The sequence below is a fragment of the Choloepus didactylus genome, chromosome 8, assembly GCF_015220235.1.
Source record: "Choloepus didactylus isolate mChoDid1 chromosome 8, mChoDid1.pri, whole genome shotgun sequence".
NCBI lineage: Eukaryota > Metazoa > Chordata > Mammalia > Pilosa > Megalonychidae > Choloepus > Choloepus didactylus.
The window spans coordinates 128,677,564-128,697,387 of record NC_051314.1 but is presented as its reverse complement, the minus strand read 5'-3'; the positions used below and the strand labels follow the sequence as shown (position 1 = coordinate 128,697,387).

The following is a 19,824-nucleotide window of genomic DNA, read 5'->3' as shown; positions in this document are numbered from 1 at the left end:
TACATGTAGCAACCGTTCTCTCTATGTATGTACCCAAAGAATCAAAGCATTTGGCACTGCAAAGGATTTTGGGGGATTTTCAGATTCAGCTTCCCTCATTTTTCCCCAATGAGGAAACTGAGGCACCCAGTTATTTGATCAGGGTTAGTTGTCAATTAGAACAAGAATTAGGTTGTCTGACTCCAGGGTCCCAACATAAGGTTGTATGGGTTGGGCAGTGCACAAAGTCACCTGGGCAAGGGGATGAATGGGATGTGAAATCTAGTCCACAATGGACTTGAAGAGGAGTGGGCCTTTTTCCTTCCACAAAGGGCCCTCTACTCACCAAGCCAAGGGTGGGGCCTCATCTGCTCTGAGAAGAATTTGCACTTGAATAGATACAGAAGGGTGAGGTTGAGTGAACAGAAGCCCAGACTGTTGAACATTTTTTAGGCTTAATTGATTCCTTCTGTCCTTTTGAAAGTGGAAACAGTGGGATTTTTGATGTTCTGTGACCCACTGTATTTATCGATATCTAATGGAGTAGAGGGTTAGCACAGAGAATGGGGGCAGGCACCCTGGGGAACGCAGCAGGCACCCAAGGGCTATTCCATATGTGCCTCTGTCAGACTAGATGATAAGTTCTCATCCATCTCTGTTTTCCCAGCTCCTAATGGAGTCCTGCTGATGGAATCATTTCCGGTGGGGTCTTCTGCTAGGTGCACAGGGTGGAGATCATGGGACCCCAGGGGCAGGAGGAAACCTCTTCCTGGACAGCATGGAGGTCATGATCTATTGCAGGACGAAGAACCAACGTCTAACCCCAGAGACACATGCAGACATTAGGGAAGAGCCTTCAGGGATGGTGCAGAGAGAAAAGAAAGCAAACGTCATTAAAACACTGTAAAACTGTTTACAAAAATAACACAAACCAGGTTTTGCATGCAAATGACTAGGCAGGTGGATCAGGCATATATTTGCCAATTCTTTTTCAGAATAAGAAATAAATTAGGCACTATATTTGCATTTTCAAAAATCCTTTGCTTTGTGAATTCTCTTGGTGCACCTTGGGTCCTGTTCTTCATTGAGTTGCTGACCTCGGGTCTCAGAGCCCCAAAAAACAACCCAGCACATCAACACCTACACACACACACACACACACACACACACACACACCCTCAGCTCCATCCCAACCTCCTGCCTTACTTCTTAGGGGTAGGAGCACATGACCAGGAGGGAGGAGGAGGGCCACACAAGCCTAGAGAGAGACCACTCTGGAAAGCCATGGCCGATGTATGTGTACATAGTATCTGACTCCTCACAAAGGAGGCTGTGTCTGATTAAGCCTTGATTAAATACCAGATATGAGAGAGCAAACTGTCATTGAAGGCCGCTAATGGGCACTCCACCACCTGCGTTATCCATTGTGAAGACACTAAATAAAGCTAGTGAACTGTGTGTCCTTTGCCATCTAGGAGCCTCCATCCAAATTAATTTTCATGGAACTCAGATTCAGGACAGATGTGTTATTTTGTTTTGACTCCTGAATACAGACAATTGTTCAGTTTTCCCAGCAAAGACAAGGCATTGTGTGATTTTTCAGAGGATGTTGCACAAAGAGAGTCTCAGAGAATGAATATGAGTAACCTTTTAGCAGAAATATTCGGAAAGAACCAGCCAACCAATGCTTCTCCCTGTCAGTTTAACAGCAGCATCTAAGATAGCTTTTTCTCTGATCTTTACAGCAATGAATGCAAAAAGGGAGTCCAGAGTTATATGTATGTCTATGTCAAATGATCAAAAACCCAACTTACAAGTTTCTCCTGCCATAGTGGGACATGAAGTTCTTGGAAGTGATTTGTGACAGAGGCCACTTAGCATTGGGACTGTGTCCCTGACCCTATCCTCTTCACCTCTCCGTGGGCTGGTCCACAGATGACGCCCACCCTGTGTTGGGCTCAGCTATGAACCCAGCATGCCACTTGTATTATTTCATTTAATCCATACAACCACCCTATAAGGAGATATTATTTTCCTTGGTTGTTCTCGGGGGAATGGAAATACAGTTAGGTCAAGCAGATTGTGTCAAGTCACACAGCTACTGATGAAAAGATCCAGCACTCAACCCAGACTTTTCTGACTGCAGAGGCCACGTTCTCATCCAAGAAAAACACTAGATGATCACCCCTAGGTGATGAGCCCTGGCTGGGGACAGATGCAAGAGAGAGGGGTGCATCCCTGCCTTCTTTGGTTTGTATCCCTATGGTAGCTGAACATGGGATGGGGGCTGGGATGGGGGCTGGGATCAGGGTGCTGGGACCACATCAGACTTGGGTTCTGTTCCCCCAGCCACCCTTTAACCTCTTGAAGCCTCAGTCTCCTGTGTTGTAAATAAGAATATCAATAACCATAGTGATTACTTCACAGGGTTGCTGGGAGGATAATGTCATATGGTGCCTGTAATGTGCTTAGGAACATAGCACTTGCTCAGTAATTTTAGTGGGGAAGCATGAAAGTCGTTCTCAATTCTTTCAATAGAAACTAGTTTGGTGAAGGGGGAGGTATGTCACATCCTAAAAGTAGAATCAGAACAGGGCTAAAGACTCACCATGTGGTCCTGAGATTGGGTGCTCATGGGTCCCAGTTGGAGTCCCTGCAAAGCTTGGCCGTGGGATTCTTATTTTCCAGTCATCACCATATTTAAGGGTAAAGTGGAAGAGGTGGAGCTGCCTGTGGAGAAGGTGGACATCATAATCAGCGAGTGGATGGGCTACTGTCTCTTCTATGAGTCAATGCTCAACACGGTGATCTTTGCCAGGGACAAGTGGCTGGTAAGTGTCCTGCATGCTGTCCCCTTGTTGGTTAGCTGGCTGCTGTCTTGCTGCTCCACCCATGGCCTACGGACTCAGAAGGTTGTGAGGACTTCAGAGAAGGCTTGGGCTAGGAGACCTCTTCCAGGTCCTCACTTTAAAGCAGATCTGCTCCAGGGGACAGAAGCATTATCCCTGCATCCAAAATGCCCAACCGTCAGAATGTTCTTCTACAAGTCTAGCCTTGGTTTCCTTGACACCCATTCTCTCTTGTCAAGACAAAAGTCTATTCTGATTAAAAAAAAAAAAAATTTGCTTAGGGTTTGTGTGACTGCCAGAGAGCCAAGCATGCTTCTGACCTTGGCTTCTCCAAGATAAAATATCATGACATCTTTCACTGTTCCTCATTGAACATAACTTCACCCCACTTCACCTGTTCCATTGACTCCACTTGGGTTCCCCAGATTTTCCTTGCTCCAAAATTAAGATTGAGTATTACCATCCTAGCCATAACCCTGGCCAAGGTGACAGTCTGCTGAATGAGAAATGCTGGCGAGGGGGTGCTTGTCTGGTGCCTCCGTGCAGTTCAAAAATGTGATGTCTTTGTCAGGTGAATAGATTACGAGACCCATTTCCCCACAATTCATCAACAGAAACCTGGAGGGCTTATGTTTCCAGACCGGGCAGCTTTGTACGTGGTAGCAATTGAGGACAGACAGTACAAGGACTTCAAAATCCACTGTAAGTCACCTTTCGATCCCCTCTTGGGATTTTACTGTACTTTTGGTGTGGGAGGTACTTTGATGGGCCTGAGATGACCTGCTGCTATCAAGAACGCAGCTGCTTTCCCTGTGGATGAGTATATCTGTGACCCTATTTGATTACTTCCCTCTAAATGTTTCCCTCTGGTTCCAAGGGTAGAGGTCTACAGAAGGAAAACAAGCAATGTGGCTTATTGGGGTGAGAGGATGAATGCAATGTGAATGAAAAACGAATTGAAGGAGCAGAAGCTGACATTTTGCAGAGAACAGCATGCCAAGTTGCCTAGAAGCCTGTCAAGGATCAGTTATCCCAGAAATCCACCATGGGAGTCAGAAATGGCCAGTCTGTAGACAGGCCAGGCATTTTGACCCTGCTTTCATACCACTTGAACTTATCAAAATAATATTGATTCTCTTTAAATTAAGTAAAATATATATTATGTGTTCTTCCCTGAGGTTCTTTTGGAGAATTGCAGTAGTGGTGATGATGGTGGGGGTAGGGCCTTTGCTATGAACAATCAAACAAATGATTATTGCTTGATTTGAGTATTTGTTTATGTGTGCATGTGTGTGTGTGCACATGTGTGTGTCTCATGGGACTCACATTCAAATCCATGTTCATGATGTCTTAGCACCCTAAAATTTGTGATTCTCATAGAAAAAATGAAAGCTGAAAACCTCTCCAGTGCTTTATCTAGTTTGAAAAGACTGTTTTCTATTTCATTCCGAGGGTAACATTTCTCAGTGCTGACAGCCTGATCCTTAATGAGATTATACCAAACATGCTTTTGTGAGGTTAGTCACGGCCCTGTCTCCTCAACCAGAAATAAACAAGGAGCAAAGAACCTCCTGCCCCCGCCCTCCCCCCCAAAGCAAACAAGCACACAGCTAATCAAACCAAAAAACAAGAGGCAGAAGCTCTGACCCATTCAACAGTCTCAACAAATCTTAGGGTTTCTGCCCCTAGAGATGGTCAGGCACTATTGGCAAGATTGTTATGGAGGGGTTCGCGGACAAGAGTGAATAAATGTCCCCTGTCCAGAGAGACTAAGACTCTATACTTTAACAAATTGCTGCTCACTTGAGTTGAACAATTGCCATCTAATCATTGTCAGAGCCACTGATGACCTGTCAACTGGACTGTACAGTGGAATGTGTGTATTTGCGCGTGTGTGTTCACACCTTTTTGGAAACGGGAAACCAAAGCACGCAGCTCAGAGCCAGAGCTCAGAAGACAGAAGTAGGACAGTTGTTTGAGGCTCTGTGTCCTGGAAACCCTTTCCCTTTGCTGTCTGCCTGCCACCAATCCAGTGTGATTTCTAATATTTGACTTCCACGGAGAAGGAGGCAAAGCTCCAAATGCGAGCATAGAGAGGTAGGGTAGCCTAGTGTAAATGATGAAGCTTTGTAGTCGATCAGCCCTGGGTTCAAAACCTGGCTTTGCCACTTCTTAACTGTGTGACCTTGAGCAAATTACCCAACGTCTTTGAGCCTTAGTTAAAGATAATGTCATCAATCCCACAGAATTGTCATGAGGATTAAGTGAGATAAAGTATAGTAAAGGACAGAACACAGTTGTTGGTGCTAAACCGGGGCCAGCCGGGATCTAGTCTCTGAATGTATAATGAGCTCCCTTTCTGCAATGGCCCTGGCAAGTGAGCCTGGCTGCCAAGCCTGTTGGCCTCCAGGGGCTTGGCATCCAGGACAGATGTAGACTCACAGAAGACTGCCCAAACAGCCACCCGGTCAACACTGATCAAGTACAGGAATACACAGGACATATTTTGCCCTGGGGCTGCATTATGATGCTGCTTTTGAAGTTCTTGCCATGTAACTGGACTGAATAGTTACTTGAGGAGGAACTTCAGATATCATTCTTCATTTTCACATTCACTTCAGTATCTATTGAGCTCCAACCTGGGCACAGCTCTTTAAGAATCTTCGTCATGGTTTCCAAAACAAACATACCTTCTCGCCTTCTACTTTCCACAGATTGTGTTTGGGAGCCTCTAGTGTGGGGCTACAAGAGGAATGGGGAGGACCCTGAGAGGGGGTAAGGGGCAGTTTGCTGCTACCCAGCAACAAATGTGATTCATTCTTTCATTTCCACTTGCAATTTTCCTTGCTTCTAGGAAGGAAAAAAAATTAAAAGTCAGACTCATTGTTTCTTTATGGAGAGCTTACTTTGGAGTCACTATTAAAAAAAACACACACACAAATAATTTAGAGTATTGTTAACTTTTCTACTTAAATATGTTTTTGAATGATCTGGTTTTGTTATTAGTAAAGGATGCAAGCCCATTTAGAAATCCATGTTTTAAATAAATGGAGATTTGGGTTACTTTGAGTTCTAAATCAAAAGTAAAGCATAAAGCTTGCTGGTTGGTAAGGGAACAATTGTGAACAAATTTCAGTTGGCCCAAGAACTGGCTAAGAAAGAAAGATCTTAAATTGGGGCAGAAGAGTGAGACATGCCCAGCCTCTTTCAGAAACTAAATTATTAGGGAAACAGCTTCTTCTCTTCCCTCCCTTCCCCACCCCTCTCCTCCCCATCCCTTCCCTTTCTCAACCACATGCAACATTGGGAATCAAGGAATGAATAAAAATAAAACCTGTCCTCAATTTCCTCACCAACATAAGAAGAGGTAAAAGTCTGACATGTACTAGGCTTAGCAATACATGTTACATGAATGAATAAACAAATGAGGAAATAAAGGCAGACCAATAATGTACAAGGTGTAGGGTTTAACCCTGGGAGAGAAGTGTTCATTTTTAAAACTTTCTTCTATGTAGGAGATTCATGGACTCTCAACATTGGGAGAAAACTCGGTGGGTATTCTGTTCAGGAATTGAACCCTCTCTACAACCTCCTGAGAGTCATGGGGGCTGACACCAGGCCTTCCAGGCTGGTGAGGAGGCTGAAGGAAGGCCACGTGCAGAGGCAGTGGTGCCCCCAGCTGGAGGGTTGAGGGGCAGGTCCTCTGGGAGGGCTCAGTTTTTGTCCATGGGCTTCTCCTTCATCTTCTCCTCTGGGTGCCACCTCAACATCAAGGGTTCTGCTCCAGCCCATTTTCTGCCAGAAGTTCCTGAGAGCCTAGAATGTACGAAACTATTGTAAGCACTTTCCCTTATGCCTGGAGGAGAAGCTGTAAGTGGCACCTGGACCGCTCCCTCTGTTTTTCTCTGAGTGCATCCTGCAGCGGTCTCATCAGCTCCAGCAGAGGAATTCAAACTGCTGGGGCCAGAGTGGGAAAGGAGGATGCAGCTATAGCTCTCACCAAGAAGTCAAATGTTATTCCCTACTACTTCATCTGTCTTTTTGTTTGATTGCTTCCAAGATATTCTCTTTATTTTTGGTTTTTAGCAGCTTTACTCTGATGTGTGTCTCTGTGTGTTTTTCTTTGTATATATCCAGCTTGGTGCTCTATGAGCTTCCTGGATCGTTTGGTTGATGATTCCATTAGTTTAGGAGTATTTTCAGATACTATCTCATCAAATAATTTTTCTGTCTGATTCCTCCTCTTGTCCTTTAAAATCTCTAATTACACTATTGTTAGACTGTTTGATTTTGTTCCATTGCTCTTGGATGCTCTATTTTTTTTTCATTCTTTTTTTTCTCTTTGTGTTTAAGTTTGGATCATTTTCATTGACCTGTTTTCCAGTTTATTGATTACTTCCTCCAAAGTTTCCAATCTGCTAATTAGTCCATTGAAAGTACTGTTTATTTCTGATATTGTGATTTTCATTTCTGGCATTTCCATTTGGCTCTTTTTATAGTTTTCATCTCACTGATAAATTTCTCCATCTGTTCATGCCTGTTGTCCACCTTTTCCATTAGATCCTTCAGCATATTTTTCATAGTAGCTTTAAAGTCTCTGTTGGATAATTCTAGCATCTGAGCTATCTCTGACACTGACTCTGATTCTATTGCTTATTTTGTCTTTTGGTTATAGATTTTTTGTTTGTTTGTTTTTATTTTTGTTTTGTTTTTGTTTTGCTTTTTCATGTGTCTTATAGCTTTAAAAATTAATACTGGACAGTAAAAAGTAGAGACTAATATTTGTGGATATGAGTCTTATGTCCAGAAAATAATATTTATGCCTGGAAAATAGCATGCCACTTCCTCTGCCAGGCTATTAGCATGGGAATTTGAGTCAATCTAGTCAGTACTTATGGTAGGTCTGGGCTTTTTTTTGTTGCTTTAGTTACTTTCAGTGCACTATTGTACAGTTTCCTTTGCAGAAGTTTAACTCATGAACAAAAGCTTCACAGGTCCCTCTGATGTTATTTTTCTAAAGTTCCCAGAAAATTAATAACAATATTTCCTAGTGGCCAATGACCTTCACCCCACTTTCACTCATGCAGTAGACAGTACAGAATTGCAACAACAAGTTAATGTGCTTGATTTGTGTTCTCTTCCCACCCGTTTCCACTTCCATTAAAGGGGCTAGTGAGAAACCACCAGAAAAGAAAAAAAAAGACATAAAGCCCTGGAGGAGCTGCCCCCTGCATAACTGGAGGTGGGGCAGTATCACTGGGTGATAAGACACGAATTAACCTCTGGAAAGGTTACGAAGAATGTCAATCATTGCAAAGCAGTGTAGGCTTAAATGTTTGAGAATTAATTTCAATTTAAAAAAATCATTATCTGTGGGCCTATTCTGCATCAGATGGTGTGCTGTAGGTGCTTGAGCTTACAGAAGGAGAGTTTCCATGGCCAGGGGTGGTTGGAGGTGGCTCCACAAAGGCCTTGAGACTCTCAACTCACCGTTTGAGGACTGGAAGGGACTTTAAACACCATCTAGCCCAAACTCGGGTTGAAATTGCCTGGATAAATTTGTAAAAATCCAGCTTTCTGGGTCCCAACTCTGGAGATTCTGATTCATTAAATCTGGGTTGGGCCCAGGAAGCTGGACTTTTAACCGTGTCTCAGACAATTCCGAAACACAGAACCACTGAACCAAACTCGTCATTTTACAAACAAGCCCAGAAAAGGGGATTGATCGGTGCAAGGTCACACAGCTGAGATGGTGGCAAAGCCAGAGCTCAAACCACATAATTGTAATAAATTATCTACTACGTATCAAGTACTTTCTATGTACCAGGCACTTTCTAAGGCACTTTACATATATTACCACTTTTAATTCTTACAAAAACTATGGGGTAGCCATCATTATCCTCAGCTCTATTTTAAAGAAGAAATGGAGGCTCAGAAAGGTTAAATTCTTGCCCGACATTACATGGCAAATAAATGGCAGTGCCCATATTTGAACTCCAAAGCCCAGGTCTTTAATTTTACACACATCCACTCTCAGGCACTTGCCCAATGCTTGAATTGAACATTAACATAAGGCAGGGTCCAGGGAGGAGAAAAGCAGGAGCCTGGCTGCAGGTCTCCTAAGGATGGGTTTTTACTGAAGGCAGTGTGTTTTTGCATGTATGTTGTATCTGGGGAGAAAGTGAATCGCTATTTCCAGAATTGGGAAGGGGGTCTTCTCTAGAGCCTGTCCTCTTGCCCGCTGAGCAGCTTTCTTCCCCCAGTGTTGGTTTCAGTTGAGAATTTGGCACCAGCCTTGGCTGATTGAATGGGACATGACTGGCAGTTTATCATCAAGCCAGAATTTCCTAAGTGCTCACCCTCTGAGAGGTGACTATTTTCTCAGCCGCCTTCTCCCCGAGGAAGGGCTTTGTGTGCTTCCAAAAAAGAATCCAGTCAAAGGAGAAGCTTTTCACTGACCCTTCCCACCCCTCTCCTCACACACCCCCTCTCCCAAGCACATCCAGGGACATAAGTTCCCTAAGGTACCATTTGCCTGATGAACGTTTCAAAATAAAATTTAATCACATGCAATTTTAGAGCAAGACATTTCTACTTCAGTACATTTCTCAACCCATCTGAATAAACAGATAAATGATTCAGCATCTGCTAAAGCCATCTTCTCTGCACCGTGGGGCAGGGTAATTGCATTCCCGGGGTCCTGTCACGGCGGGGTCAGTGCAGCTGGAGGGCCAGGGGGGTGGGCTGGGTTTGAGCCCTGGCACCACCATTTCCCTGATGTGTGATATTGGGCCTATGCCCACCCCTCCCAGCCACGGTCTCCTCAACTGTAGGAGAGAGGGATCCTCACAGAGTGGCTGGGTAGAGTAAATGAAGAGTTGGTTAATGATGGCAATTACTTCCATCATTTAAGGGTAGTCTTGGGCCACCAGGCTTGCATTCATTTACTCACCACCCTCCACCCTAATTAATAGCATGTTCTCTCTCTTTCTTTCCAAGCCTAAGTACCTTTAAGGGGCCAAGAGCTGGGGTGGTTTGTGTCCCACCTGGGGGTTATTTCTGTGGGACAGAGTCTTAGTGAATGCCTCATGGCATGTGAGAAAGGCAAAGAATCTCACGGGCCCACCCAATGCCCTCATTCTGCAGCTGAGAAAAGTGAGATTTGGAGATGTTTGGTCATTTGCACAAGGTCTTGACTGCTGTCTCTTTCACGTTTCTGCTGCCTGGTTGGGATCAGGGAGATAGATGGGCCTTTTAGGAGTGGAGAATGGTTTGAGCCAAGGCTGGAGATAGGAATGGGAATGGCTGATAAAGGTGTTCCCGAGGCGGGGGGGCAGGAGAGTAGATACTGGAAAGAGCAGGTAACCTGGTTTCTAGTCTTGGCCCTGCTGCATTCTAGCTGTGTGACCTTGGGGAATTTTCTCGGCCTCTCTGATCTCTAGTTTTCCTGGTTATAAAATGAGACCCATCTTTTCAGCGGTACAAATGAGCTCCTGTGAATGAGCCCTTGGCACTTTGCAGAGTTGCCCACCTAGGGGAGAAATTCCCCTCCTGTTATGATGCAGGGGGACACAGGTGCCCCTCACCTCCTTGGGCATGCTGCACCCTGGGGCTCAGGAAGGCCAGGGTGAGTATCCGGGGATCCCGCTGCCTGCCTTGATGCGCCGCTCTGTCCCCACAGGGTGGGAGAACGTCTACGGCTTTGACATGACCTGTATCCGAGATGTGGCCATGAAGGAGCCGCTGGTGGACATTGTGGATCCCAAACAAGTGGTGACCAACGCCTGCTTAATAAAGGTCTGGAGACATCCTGGTTGGGTGTGTGCATGCCAGGAACCCAGCTGTGACACCCTGGAGAGCAGAGCTGCCTGGGACTGGAGTTGAGGCACTACCAACCGCCGCTCAGCCCGGAGAGGCAGAGCAGTCTTGGCTGGAGCTGAAATTGCTGAACAGCTGAAATTGCTTGGGTGCCCCATGGTGGTGAGCCAAAGGCTGTCACGCTCAGCCAGCAGAGCCACTGGGAGAAGGACTCCATGGTGCCACAGCTGAGCACCCTCCAGTCCAGTGCACCGTCCCCTGGCCTCAGACAACCCCTTGAAGGCAGGAGGATGGGCTCAGGTTTGGGGAAGCTCCTCCATTCTGCAGTGCATGTCCACTTTACAGAGGAAAGAACTCCATTCCCTCCGTGGTGGTGTAATCGGTGTTCCTCTCCCCTCCAAACACACATCTGACCTGGCCAGACAGAGCCTCCAGCCCCTGTTCCCGCATGCTGTTGTTTGCCCAGGCTCGGAACATCTTTTCTTCCAGGACTTTCTTCAGTGCAGCTCAAGAAGAGCTGGTCCACATCCTGGGCACACTCATACTTACTGCATTCTTATTATTAAATATTAAAATATGTCAAATTAGATAGAGGAAAAACTGGAAGTTTCCCCTTTGCCTCCCCTCCCCACTGCTAACAGGTTGGATTCAGTCTTCCGGTCCTTTTTCTAGGTATTTGCTTATGGAACTGTTAATATATGGCTGTTTTTTATCTAAAGAAATACCAGTGTCATATGGTTCAAGCTAATATGTGTGTGTGTCCACACACACATATGTAGTGGTAGATTTTTTTAAATTAAAACATATGGGCTCCTGAAGTAAGAATTCGTCAGCCCACCCAGCTCTTGTCTTGTTAAAACAGACTTGCCTGCTCTGATCCTGTGCTTCTCACTTCTTTTCTGGCACATATTGGGGTGCAGGTCTGGAGTATTTACAATGGGATAAAGCAGGGAGAGCCCCAGGGCCAGAGAGGATGAGAGGAAGTTTCTGAGCCACCAACTCTAATGCCACCTGCTGCTCTACCCAGCTGAGATCCGTCCTCTGTCCCTGGACGCAAGCCTTCCTAAAAAGATCTGCAACCCTTGCTCCACAGTATCATGGCAGCATTTAGAAGGGACCTCAGAGGGTAAACAAAACTAGATGAATCTCATCCAGGTCTCAACATAGGATCTCCCTTTTGTTAGCACCAACCTAAGTGTTTTGGCTCAGGGTCTAACCTTAGACTCTCCATTGGCAGGGTTCTGGCTACCTATTTAACTCAGCTCACCCCAAGTCCAGGCAGCATTAACTGCAAGCAAATGTGCCCTTTCATTTCTTCCCAACTGCTCTCTCTCCCTGAAGGCTCTCCCTCAGGAACCTCTAGAACAAGGGAAGTACACCTCAGACAAGAAGCTCACCCCCAGTGCAAAACATTTCTGTAAATATTTTGGAATCTGTAGAAATTGGTTCATGCAATTGACTTTGCAAAAGTGACGCATGGCAGCTCTATCTAAACATCAGGCACCTGCATGTGGTGGCGTCAGCGTGGGGGTAAAATTCCTTTGATGCATTTGGACCCCAGGTCCCTTTCTGTCCCTGACCCCATACCCATGTGCAGGTGTGGCCGCTGTGTTTCTGTGCTAGTCCTTCGTGGGCTGGTCTGGTTCTCCCCTCCCCTCCCACACCCACTCCCCACCCTCTACCCTGCATTAGTCTCCTTCCTTCCTCCCCCTACTCCGAGACAAGAAACAGCAAGGGTTTTCCTCCTAGTGATACCTGAGGGTATCCGGGGGCCAAGGAGCCAAATTTAATCAAGGAGGAGCAAGGAAGTTCTTTTCAAGAAAACTCCAGAAATGCTCTTTTCAAAACTCCTAAGGGCCGAGATTATGTCTCAAGACCGGAAATCTGTGATCAAGTCCTGCTCCCTTCCTCATGTAACCTTTTCTCCTCCCTGCCCGTGTTTGCTCCCGCAACCAGGAAAGGCCTTCTGTCAACCTTGGTTAATGTGCTAAGCAACGTCGTGCCGGGCTTGTTGGGAAAACACTTGCCCTTCTTTGCACACTTAATTGCTATTTTCATGGCTATTAACATTGCCAAGTGTGACACTTTATTATAATTAAGACTCTGCTTTGACCAGGCTTCTGCTCTGAGACATCCATTTGTAACATTATTTAGTGGTGGGGGTAACAGTGGCTAGGGGCTCTTCTGTATGGTTCATGACTGTGGAACCTTCTGCTCAAGAGGGTCGTCAGGGGGGGAGGCAGTTGGTGTCCCTGGGGTCTCAGAGCTGCTGATGGGGCTGCAGGATAAACCTTCCAGCAAAGGGCATCAGGATAACTGAGGCTGACTGCAGACTTTGGATCTGGGGGGAGCTGGGCCTCGGCTGGCTGGAGAGCCTTTGTCTCAGCCACAGATGGTTTTGCCCTCGGGGATGGCCTGGAACCCACTCCAAAGACCAGCTGTCTCCATTGTCACAATTTTAACACAGAGCTGCATTAACAGCTTTACTTTCCCATCCTAAAGGCTTTTGTCCTTTCAGAGCCACTATTAAGATGCAAATGTCTCAGGGACCTATTAAACACTGTCGGCTAACACGAATTGATGGCTGACACTTAGCTGACAGACATCTGAGAGCCAGCCCCTATAGAGATGGAAGTCCTGGGAGACGGATATGCATGTGTCCCTAACAGGTGAAGAAGTGAGGGGAATGACCCAAGAAGAGTGTCACAAAGCCTGCTTCCCAGTTCTCCCTGTCTATGCCCAGACCAAGATGTTTGGATACTTTTAGATGAGCCATGGGGAGTCACTGAAGGTTTTAGATCCAGGGAGTGACGCCGTCTGAGTGGCCTGCAGGGAGATTGATCTGGAGGGGCCGTGAAGGAGGGGCCTGGGGAAGGAAAGTCTTCAAGTAGGGGCTTTCAGTTAGGGGAAGATCGATTGGTCAAACACACGTCACGGTGCACCAGCTGCTGTGCTACCCTCTGAGGCCGTGCAGACTGAGAAGGCGCAGCCTCCACCCCTAAAGCTGGCAGGGACTAGGCGGAGGGGGGCCCGGAGTAGGGTGAAAGGTCAGGCAAGGCTGGTGGTGGTGGGACTAAGAGAGAAAGATACCTGAGACCTCAGGAAGGGCCCGGGACCTGGCTGGCTGGCCCTGACAGAGAGGGAGATGGTGAGTCAGTGAGTGTAGACACTGTGGCCCTGGGGGGCCGGGCTGACTCCATGAATAAAAAATGCAGTTACCCGAGGCTTGCTCTTTAGAATTCTTGAGCTGGGGGGATCGTAGCTTGGAGCGAAAATGAACATTATGGAGGCTGATGGATACTGAGTCTAAAAGGATGTGCCAGGCTGGAGCAATAGGTCCAGTTAGCAAGGCGACATGTCATGGAGGCCCTACCCTGAGGACCCAGAACCAAGGAGGGATGTGAAGGGGTGCTGGCTTCCTTCAATGCAGTGAGAGCTGGCAGTGTGCTCTTTGAGATCAGAAGCCATTAGAAGTATGTCCCAAACAAGGGTGGGTGAAGGGCCTGATCTGATCACTCTTGTACTCAGTTTTGAAAGTGGTAGAACCCACGCGGGGCGGGGTGCTAAGTCATGACTTACGAGAAATGACTGAAAACCCAGAGGAGGTTTACACTGGAAAAGAAAAGATTTAGGGGACCGTGTGAGCTTGGAGCAGACATTTGGCCTGTTTCGTAGGCAGAAGTGAGAGATAGATGTGGGCTTAATGTTTTGAAGAAGGACCTAATGTTTGGAGATGTCAGGACATGGAATGAGTTGCCTGGTAGCTAGTGAGTTCACCATCCCTGAAGTTGTCCAAGCAAGAACTAGAAGGGTGCTTGCTGGGAATGCTGCAGAGGGGATTTCTATACTGGATAAAGAGCTCAGCTCAAGGAGCCTTTTAGATGGGTTTTATATCCCATCTAATTCTGCATCCTCAATCCAGAGCTCATTGGTGCAATCAGCTCTTGCTCCCCAATCTTTGGGCTCTGGAAACACAGTGTAACTTGCGTTTGATGTGACATCACCCACATTCCCCGAAGCCTGCAATTCCATGCTCTTCCTAATCAATGGGTCAGAGAGCTTCAGCTTCCCCTATGCACATCATGCCTGATCACCCCTCTCTGACCTGATTGGCCTCCTCGCCCTTCCCGCTCTGTGGAGGCAGGACTTCTCTTTGAAGGCCTTAGGGAATATTGCATCAGCTTTTCCTTTATTTGTCCTAGAAATATAAAGATATAAAAGCTGATTCTAGTATTCCATGTGTCCCTTTTCTTGTTCCCCCACCCTCAGACCCCTCTTCCCTAATTATTCCCAACATATTACATCATCCGGGTCTCAGAAGGACCACCTGGAACCATTCCAGGCACACAGGTGTCTGTCTGGCTCCTTGGAGTTTTCAGAACACCCCTAACTAGTGGGAAGTTCTTCCTTGGGCCTAGCTGGAATCTGTTTCATTGCCTCTTGGCCTCTTGACAGGTTTGTCCTATCTCATAGGAGCCAGGAAATGGCAGGTCAGCATCCTTCGTACAGAAAAGAACAGCACGTTGCAACCCTCTTTCAATTTCACTTCCTCCCCACGCAAGTTTGATTTCCAGCTGCTTCCCAGCTGAAATTGCCAGAACTATTAGTTCTTCATGTTCTCCATTCCCCAGCCAGAATTGAAAATTCTCACCTCTTGTTTCCCCTTTGTATTTTTTTTAACTGTCCATACTTGTTATAAATGGTCAGCAGAGCTTCTCTGAGCTCAGTCTGTGACTTTTCCATGGCATCAAGTCCTTATTTTGGAGATAATGGTGAATATCTCCTATTTCTGGGAATTTGAATGCCAGAAAAAGTGGGAAATAAGTAGCCTCATTCATCAGAAAGAGCTTGATAAAACACAGAATGTTCCAACCCTAGAACTTCTTTTTCAGTGGGTCTGCGTTGCCCTCCCATCCCCCCACACCCACCCCAAATTCTCTCCCAGCTGAGGCTGAGGTCACACTTTGAGAACCACGAGGGGAACACAGCAGTGCTGCGGTTGACCACCGGGTTTAGGGGTGTGTTGTCTAACTAACCATTCTCTTCTCTCTCCCTCGACACCCCACCAGTCCCTGCCCCCCAGCAGATTTACCTTCCTAACTCTGATCTCCTCAGGTTTTGACTCAAATCGGTTTGCACCATTGCCTGAGTGCACTCCAGCCTAGAAATGATGGAGGAGGTCATTGGGAGGGTGGTGGGTGGGCCCAGGAAGTCACCCCAAGAATAATGGTATCCCCAGACAGTCTACCAACGGCGGACGCCCTCCCTGGACGGAAGCCACCGACAGAGTGGGCCTTTTCTCCAGACCAGTCGGTAAGTTTCTGGCATTTTCTCTCTGGGCTGCAGGAGGTGGACATCTACACGGTGAAGACAGAAGAGCTCTCGTTCACATCCGCGTTCTGCTTGCAAATACAGCGCAACGACTACGTCCACGCCCTGGTCACCTATTTTAATATTGAATTTACCAAGTGCCACAAAAAGATGGGGTTTTCCACAGGTGAGCTGTCCTTGGCTTTCCAGGCCCTCCCCCAACCCCGTGTTTCCCTGACGCTTTGTCGGAAGTGTCTCTGGCTGGCCTCAGTTTGGGAGAAAGGTGCCGGAGTACTAGCCAGAGACCTTCACTTGCCATCTTGGAGCCTTCTATGGCATGGAGAACCCACAGGTCACCCACACTTTTGGCAAGGAGTAGGTAAGCAAAACCATGGCTGGTGCCGCCAGAGCTGAGAGTGCGTTGGGTGAGGGGAGGCAGGAGGTGGGGCCCACGTGTGGGCTCCCCTAGACTTTTCAAATGCATGTTTGTTCATCCAATTAACACTTACAGAGCATATTCTAGGTGCTAGTCTCTGGGTGAGGGGGGTAAGGATGCACAGCGGAATAAGATTTCCATCTTCACTGCTGTGATGTAGAACAGGGCTCAACTGGTCTCTGCAGACTGGCCTCTGGGCGCCCTTCCTGCCTTCCCCACTTCCACTCGGTCCATCCTTCCTTAAGCCCCCAACAATGTTCTCCAACCATAGACCCTCTCCCACCTACCAGCCTCCTTGCCTGCAGCAGATGAGCCCACATTTCTTAGCCTGGTGAATGTGAGCTTTTATGACCTGCTGTACCCTGCTATTCCAACCTCATTGCTCACCACCCCTCCTCTCTGAGCCTCCCCACCCCTGTCCCACCACTGCCACTCCACGCATGGCCCAGCCATGCTGAGCTTCTTGTAGTTCCCTGACCTCAGCGAGGCTTCCTGGATCTCTGGGCCGTGGCCTCTACATGCACTAACCCTGTGCCCATGCAGGGTGTACCATGAGAGGGAGGTGCCTCATCGCAAGGCTCTCATCACCCCCTTTCCTCTCCTGGCCAACTCCAGCACAGGCTTCATATGCCAACTCATTTGTTACTTGATCCCCTCCCTTCCTTTTGGGTCAGGGTTAGGTGTCCTTCTCAAGGCTCACTAATGCCCCAAGCATCTGCCTATCACTACAATGTTTAAAGTGACACGTGCACAGTGACAAAAAGAAAATAGAACAGAAGGGTATAAAACTTAAACAAAAATTTATCTCCCCCATCCTTTCCAGTTCCACTCCTCAGAGATATAGATTGCTAATGATTTCTCATTTTTGTCTCAGTATTTGTAATAGGTGCACAAACACATGCATATTTATATATGCTTTTTAATTTTTAATTTTGAAATAGTTATAGACCCTCAGGAAGTTGCAAAAATAGTACACAGAGTTCCGTGGATCCTTCAGCCAGCTTTCCCCATTGGTGACATCTTGCAATACTGTACAATATCAAAACTATGCCTTTTTGAAAACATAAATTGGATTATACTACACACACTGCCCTCTGCTACGTTTTCTTTATTTAATAATGTCTCTTGGAGATACTTCCATAGCATCATAGAGAAGTCTCCTTTCTTTTTAAAATGGCTGCACAGTATTCCAGTGTAGAGCGTGCTATCATTTGTTCAACATTTCCACCCTTTTTTTTGCAACCATCTGTCTCTCCCATGGGTAAGGATCACATCTCATTAGTCCCTGCTTCCTGGCTCCGAAAAGAGTGCCTGGCTCATAGTAGGTGTGAAGCAAATCTCTGTGAAGTGAATAAATGACGATATGACCCCTGCCCTTGAGAATGCATTCATGGAGCTCATTCATACAACATCTCCTGGGAACTGGGAGCAGATCACCAGGGCTGAGTGTGTGAGTGTGTAGGGGAGGAGGTTGGCGAGTCCTCCCAGAATCCAAGGAAATGGCTACTCACTTCCTGAAACCATGGTGATGATGATCCTTTCTAACCTGTGGACAGAGGGGACAAGGGACATTACTAATCTGTCCCAGAACCGGTGCCTCCTGGCTCCCGAGACAGAGCCTTCTGGTCTCCAGCAGCCAGGCCAGTGCTGCTGCCTCCCTGCCCTGGGCGCCTGAGCTGGGTCCTTTGTCGACTGCTACTCTCCTTAGAGGGTTGGCAGACAAGTTCATCTTCCCTGTAGGCTGGAGAAGCCGGGAGAGGGGAAGGGACATTTTGCCTTGACCTTACATGGTGGGTAAGAGCCTGGCAATGGTAAGGGAGTAAGGGTGGTAATGGTTCTGAGACCGAGACTGTTCATGGGTGTGGAGGATGGAGCCACAGTAGCTGGCTCACCTCTGCCACCCCCAGGAACTTGCTTAGCCCTGGGCTGCCTATTGCAGGTAATGAGAAATCAGCGGGCAAGTACATCTTGGAAAGAATTCTGGGTTTCTAAAGCCTGGACTCCAGCCCTGTAGCACAGGCCCTCTGCCAGTTCTTTCTCTCCCCATGATGATCTATTTCTAGTCTACTTCTAGCCTTTTGGACCCCTGTCTAGAGAGGAGTCTGGCTCTGCAGTGGCAGGGAGGTCATTCTGGATGGCCCCTTGTGGAGGATGCCTGGGCGAGCTCAAGTCCACAATCAAAGAATTTGGCCCTGGAGGATTTGCCTTCAGCATTGACGTCACCAACCCATTGGCAAATTTCCTCCTTATTCTTTGGTCACACCCCAGCATAGCCCAACACAAGTCCCTATGAAGAGGAATGATGAAGAATATGTCCCTTAAGCTCAAAGAACCTGGGTCTAAATCAATGTGTGAGCCTGCCCCTGTGTCTTTTTTAGGTTATAGTGTTAGAGCTTCTCCCCATTGTGCAGAATCCCAGAAACATAAATTCTAAAAGGACATTCAGAGGCCCTATAGTCCTCCACTCCCCATGCCTTAGTGCAGTTCTGAAAGGGTGGTCCTCAGATCAGTAGCATCAGCATCACCGGGGAATTTACTAGAACTGAAAATTCTTGGACACCACCCCAGACCTCTGGGATCAGAAACTCTGGGAGTGGAGCCCAGCGGTCTGTGCTTTAACAAGCCCTCCAGGTGATCGCTTCCACACCTCGCTTAGAGAACCACCGTCTCGCTGCAAGGCTGCCCTGCACAACGGGGTTGAGCATTTGACCACTGCTCACTCGTTTCCGGAGAGGAAATTGCACCTCCTCAGTGAGGCACACCCTCGTGGCTCACCAAGGCTTTCTGCCTTCTGGCTAACATGGAGCCTGCTTTCTGTCGCATTCCCATATAGAGAGACAGACTGCAGGGGAAAGAAACGGCTTTGGCGTGGCTACTTTGCCAGCTGCCTTGGGACATCAGTGTAGGGCTTTGCTGTGGGCAAGTAGCAGATTTCTTTTCCGGTTAGTGTGGGCTCGGCAGTGGGCACCGATGCTCAGACCCTATATATTCTGACCACCCACAGAGTGTTTCCTCTCGTTTTTGAATGGCCTCAAATGCACAGAATTAGGTTAATCATAATTTTTGGTTCATGACATGCTCTCATCATGGATCCATGCATGAGCTTTTGGCTGATTCATTCATTAAAATAGTGAACACCTGTGAGCTCACCACCTAACCCAGGAACTAGAATGTAAATAAATAAATAAATAAATATTAACTAGAATGTTAACAGTAAACTAGAATGTGAACTAGAAATAAATGTCTTCTCACTTATTAGAATTTAATACCTTAGTTACTATCAAGAAATCAGTTCTTAATTGGAATGTCAGTATTAACTAGACATACATTATGAATAACTAGAAATAATTCATGCTCACATAGTAAACCCCTGTGGGCTCCACACCCAAATCGACGACGGAAATGCTGCCGATACCTCTACATCTTCCCGCA

General features: G+C 46.9%; 1 protein-coding gene across 1 annotated transcript in view; it reads left to right on the top strand.

Annotated features, from left to right (window-relative positions):
• PRMT8 (protein arginine methyltransferase 8) overlaps nt 1-19,824 on the top strand; it is a 96,479-nt gene that overhangs the window by 70,083 nt on the left and 6,572 nt on the right. The window contains exons 5-8 of the mRNA XM_037847831.1: nt 2,668-2,810; nt 3,443-3,530; nt 10,510-10,625; nt 15,993-16,143. Of these exons, the coding sequence (XP_037703759.1) occupies nt 2,668-2,810; nt 3,443-3,530; nt 10,510-10,625; nt 15,993-16,143 (498 nt within the window). The remainder of the gene's footprint in view (nt 1-2,667; nt 2,811-3,442; nt 3,531-10,509; nt 10,626-15,992; nt 16,144-19,824) is intronic.